At 39.9% G+C, this 4,999-nt stretch overlaps 1 protein-coding gene across 1 annotated transcript; it reads left to right on the top strand.

Moving 5' to 3' along the window:
• Positions 1 to 1,123: 1,123 nt before the first annotated feature.
• nrarpa (NOTCH regulated ankyrin repeat protein a) lies at positions 1,124 to 4,320 on the top strand. Its single transcript, XM_024381127.2, has one exon. It carries the CDS (start codon positions 1,585 to 1,587, stop codon positions 1,921 to 1,923), a length of 339 nt encoding a protein of 112 aa, XP_024236895.1. The 5' UTR covers positions 1,124 to 1,584; the 3' UTR covers positions 1,924 to 4,320.
• Positions 4,321 to 4,999: the final 679 nt, after the last annotated feature.

Genomic DNA, 4,999 nt, shown 5'->3' with positions numbered 1-4,999 from the left:
TGTACATTATCTGATTGTTTGAGATAAAACTAACAAAGTTTTCGTTTTAGTATTTTATAGTAGTGACTACTGGAAGCCTATCATATCTATTTTATGTGTACAATATTCCATGAACAGATCTATTGGCACAACATTTGATTGTATAAACCATCCGTGACAATCCCTTACGACTTTTGCTGTTTTTTGTTGTTGTCAAGTGTTTCAGAGAAAGTAAGGTGTCGTTTTGACACAGTAGCAAACTACACCTCGGCGTCGCTAGTTCGTAACTTTTAAAACGTGAGCCTGAATTAACACAACGACAAAACATCAAAGAGGCGACGCGTAACAGGTCCTTCACAGTTCAGTAGTACTTCTGCTTTTGACATTTTTTTAATCGGATCGTCTGTGGTTTAACTAGTCGTTCATCGATAATAATACGTTTTTGGAACGTGTATTATTACTCCATGCGCAAGAGCCTACTCCGGGTTATACTTTCGATCTGCTGCTCAACAACTACAGCATTATATTGCTTTTCTCTGCATTTTGTTTCTCCGCATTTTTTCACGATGTCAACACCATACTCCCCGTTTGAGTCACGTCTCTCTTGTGAGTGCGTTTCTCTCTTGAGTGAGTAAAAAGAAAAGAGAGACAATTTTCTAGATTCCGCTTGATTTTATTTCTACGGGACATTTGGTTCCAAGAGACCACGCCTTGCTCTACGGTTTCACCGCTTCTAGACCCTCCCCAAACGGACCCAGTAGCCTATTACCTCCCTCGGTTTCCGCACATTTCACAAGAGTTGATTCTATTGTGTACCATTGTTATGCAAATAAACGACGCGTAAAATATCCCCATCGTGCGCACTGTGGAGCAGAGACTCACTGGGACCGCACGAAGTACACGCAACACGGGGCACGCGGGGAATTTCATACTACGTCGCCGCCAGGATCCGTCCAATTCTCACAGGCAAGTACCGAAATATATTATATTTCATCTACAACATCAATTATTGGATTTTGTATCTGAACCTTATGTGTAAAGTGTGCATAAAACGTGTTTTTGATGTCAATGTTGGAATGTAAACGTTAGGGAGTATATAGCCCTGATCAGTGTACTTATGTGGATCGTACCTGTCTCCCACAGCTACCCTTGCCATACGAACTGCCGCGACTCCAGGATCCTGCAGGGTAAATTCACCGCGTTTGGAGATACTGATACCGTGGCTGTTCTTCCAGTATACCAACAGAAGAAAGGTTTCAACTGTCGCTCTGTTCCATCTCTGCAATATAGCCTATACTACCTGGTGCTGCTATTACGAGGGAGGGAAACGAAGGCAAGAGGAGACTAGGCTACACACTGCGACGGGATTTTGGATTTCGCAACCATTGACAACCTTTTGCACACCAAGTGTGTTATTTTGTCTATGTCCTGTTTGGGATATATTGTGTTCGTATTATCTTATCTATAGCATACGATTTTTACTTTTTTTTAAAGAGCCTCATAACTGGTAGTAATCCAGTATCTGGGCACTATTCCCACACCAGAGACCAATACAGTGATTATCACATAGAACGACACAGGAGCTATACCTATCCCGGTTTCACAATGAGTCAGGGGGATGTATCAACTTGCTCAGCGCCTCAGATCGTATTCCAAGAGGCGGTGAAGCAAGGCAACACAAAGGAACTCCACTCGTTGCTCCAGAACATGACAAACTGCGAATTCAATGTCAACTCCTTCGGGCCCGAAGGACAGACGGCGTTGCATCAGTCAGTCATCGACGGGAATCTCGAACTTGTAAAACTGCTGGTGAAATTCGGAGCCGATATTCGATTGGCGAACAGGGAAGGGTGGAGTGCCTTACACATTGCCGCTTTTGGAGGACACCAAGACATAGTCCTATACCTCATCACTAAGGCAAAGTACTCCTCTGGCGCACGGTGATCTGCTACACTGCTGTCAGGTAAACACACGGAAAGCCAGGCTTTTGTAAACTTGCGTTTCGATCTGTACATAGTTGTTCCAAATTACAGCCTAAAAACACACAGTAAATTACCTTTCATCAAAACCAAATCCGGGTCTCTGACTCGTGAGTCAAACACCACATGGTTCTTGTATCTGCTTCAGCATGAATCTTGAACAAAATAAACGCCATTTTGGTGGGTTGGTACTAAAGCTTCTTTTATCTTGAATGTGTATAATAGATTGGGACATATAAAAATAACTACGCCGGTGTTTGGGTCCCGAGGCCAGACAGCAGCCTAGTTTTACGCGGCGATGGACGTTCCATCTTTGTTGTCGCTGTTTCATTGAAACGCTTCTTTATTGGTCTTTGTTTTTGAGGTGTCGACCTGTAGCTACGCTGTTCACTTATAGGACCCTTTTAAATGATTTGATATACTAAAAAGATGGCACTTGATGCTGTGGCTGCATGCTGGAATAGCCTATAAGAAAGGGAAGAAGAGGTGAGCACGGGGAATGAATGCCATCATCTATTTGGCTTTTATATTTCTTTTTTAAATTAAAGGATTTGATCTATTTCAAAGTGCGGCATTATGATATATCCAATTTGCTTTTCCAGATGTGTATTCATTGTAACAGCAATGTACCTAATGTTGTTAAGTACTGTACACAATAGCTTTACTTTGTTTCTTTATATATATATATATATATATATATTTAAAAAAGTAGCTAAATGCGCTCTGCCTTCATCAAACAGGCTGCTTGGCTGGCATCAACGTATTTTCAAGCCAGTGCGACCAGTGTCAATGGTTAATGTACTATTAAACCGCTGCTTTCGCTTTGTATCAAAACGTCAGGAAAGTCGCATTTGGAATTCACTTTATCTCCTTTCAGTATTTTAACGAACAACACCCTGGTCATCACTGTGAATACAGGCTGGGTTCTATTTATGAAGGTACATTGAGAAGATGCATTTTGAATATGTTGTGGTTCTTTTTTTTCTCTCCTCTCTCTCAAATCAAATCTATTACGTTTTAAAATATTTAGGGTGACCTATAAAGCTGCTTCGGACTCTCGTATCGTAGTATAAACTGTCCCGTGTGGAGATCCCATCATGTCCCAATTAGCCTAAATTTGTCTGCGCTGGAGAGACTATTATTTTCTCTGATGAACTTCACGTTTGGTTTTCTTTACCAGCTACCTCGACTGTAAAGTATTCAAAAGCATTGGACTCTTGCTCACTCCACAACACTCCAATATAGGAAGTCACTCAAAGATTCCTGTAGCCTATCCCCAACCTTGTCTAGGCCAACATAATGAGCATACTCACACAGACATTCAAGTAACAGATACTTTGGCAGTAGGCCCCAAGGCAATGTTATTCAAACCACAGATTTAGGCTAGGGGACAACTATGGTATTTGTTCTGCAAAGCAATAGTTGCTATTTACAGTTTCTTTCTCATCTTCAACGGGGACAATGTGTTTCCCACACTACTACCAAATGGTAATGTGACAAGCAAAGGGGTTTGCCTTTCTGTAAAGGTATGGTTGCAAACACATTGCAAATGTTTTTTTTGTTTTTTTTTTAAATCGGTGAACGGATTATATCTCATCCTTTTTAAAGTTTCTATTTAGTCACGAAAATGGAATTTTATTGCATAACTTATAAATACAGGGAGTTTTATTGCACAAAATGCGGAGCTTTTTAACCCCCCCCCCCCTGGTGCTTGTCCGGGTAACTGCAGGAGCTGAGGCTTAGAATGAGTTACTACTGAGCAGGAGTATAAACCTATTATTAATCAACATGACTATTGCAGGATATCAAAAACAATTGGTTTAAAAAACTGCCTGCTGCATTTTGAAAGTCATGTCACCCTAATATTTGTTTCTATGCTGCTTGTATGTTACTTTTGAATTTGTGTTTATTTTTTATTTTACTCAAAGGCCAACAGTGAGTGAAAGATATATAAAACCCGATAGCATCACAGTCATTTAATGAGAAGCCTTGTGTGAGAGTGTACATGTGCACATGCATACATGCATGCGCACGTGTTCATGTGTGTGAGTCTGTGTGTGTGTGTGTTGCATACATCTGACGGTTGTGTCCTGAGCGAGCTGAGCTGTCCCCCTGCCCAGGCCTGTGTGTGTGTGAGGCCTGCTCCTCTCCTCCTGTGTGTGGCATTGTGATGCGACCTTGGTCTGCTCTGCCTACCATGAGCAGAGGGACATCAGGGAATAAGGACTGTCCTTCCATATACCTGGATAAACAAACTAGAGCAATAGAAAGAAACATCAAGGGATAGATTGGTATTAGCGGAACAAACAAATATGCATCGCTGGTCTTAAACTTGATAGTTTTTTTTTATATATATATATATTTGTTTAATATTGCACTGATGACTGTCGTTGATTTGGCTTTTTATCAAGTCAACATTTCATTTTGCATTCTGAATAGAAAAAAAGGAACACAACAAAATACTATTGTATAAAAAAGGCTCCAGGTTGTAATGTCTTTTGTTTGTTAACTTTGTGAAATATTGTTTTTGCAAAGGTTTTTGTATCTCTGTGATCGGGTATATATATATATATATATACATATATATATATATATATGTATATATATGTATATATATGTATATATATATATATATACACTGAAAAAATATGTTGGTGCACTTTCTTTTTTGAAGTGCTGTCCTCCTCCTGTTGTTATGAAAGTGGTAAAATACATTTGATGGTAAGATCATTGTTACATAAAGAAATTGCACGGTGTTTAGATGCGCTACTCAACAGTGTCATAACATTTATGGCCCAAGAGTGGATGCCTGGATAGGTGTAAATGAATGAGATAAAGTGCTGACATATTTTTTCGGGGGGGCAAGTTCTGTTTTTGTTTAGCTTTTTTTTTTCCCGAGCGACACAAAAACAAAATGTCGTGGGTTTCTTGAGTGCTGCAGTGGCTCCACCGTGTTTGATTTTGAGTGTGATGACATTTTTTTGTATTTTCTTTTTGAACATTTGCAACACTGTGATCATGATGATGTGTGGTGAGGAAAT

This window comes from Oncorhynchus tshawytscha, linkage group LG20 (assembly GCF_018296145.1).
Source record: "Oncorhynchus tshawytscha isolate Ot180627B linkage group LG20, Otsh_v2.0, whole genome shotgun sequence".
Classification (NCBI taxonomy): domain Eukaryota; kingdom Metazoa; phylum Chordata; class Actinopteri; order Salmoniformes; family Salmonidae; genus Oncorhynchus; species Oncorhynchus tshawytscha.
The sequence above is the reverse complement of the archived record's forward strand: the minus strand, read 5'-3'. Positions and strand labels throughout refer to the sequence as shown.

Excerpts from the sequence above, each read along its gene's own strand:
- nrarpa (XM_024381127.2), top strand. The coding sequence starts at position 1,585 with ATGAGTCAGGGGGATGTATCAACTTGCTCAGCGCCTCAGATCGTATTC.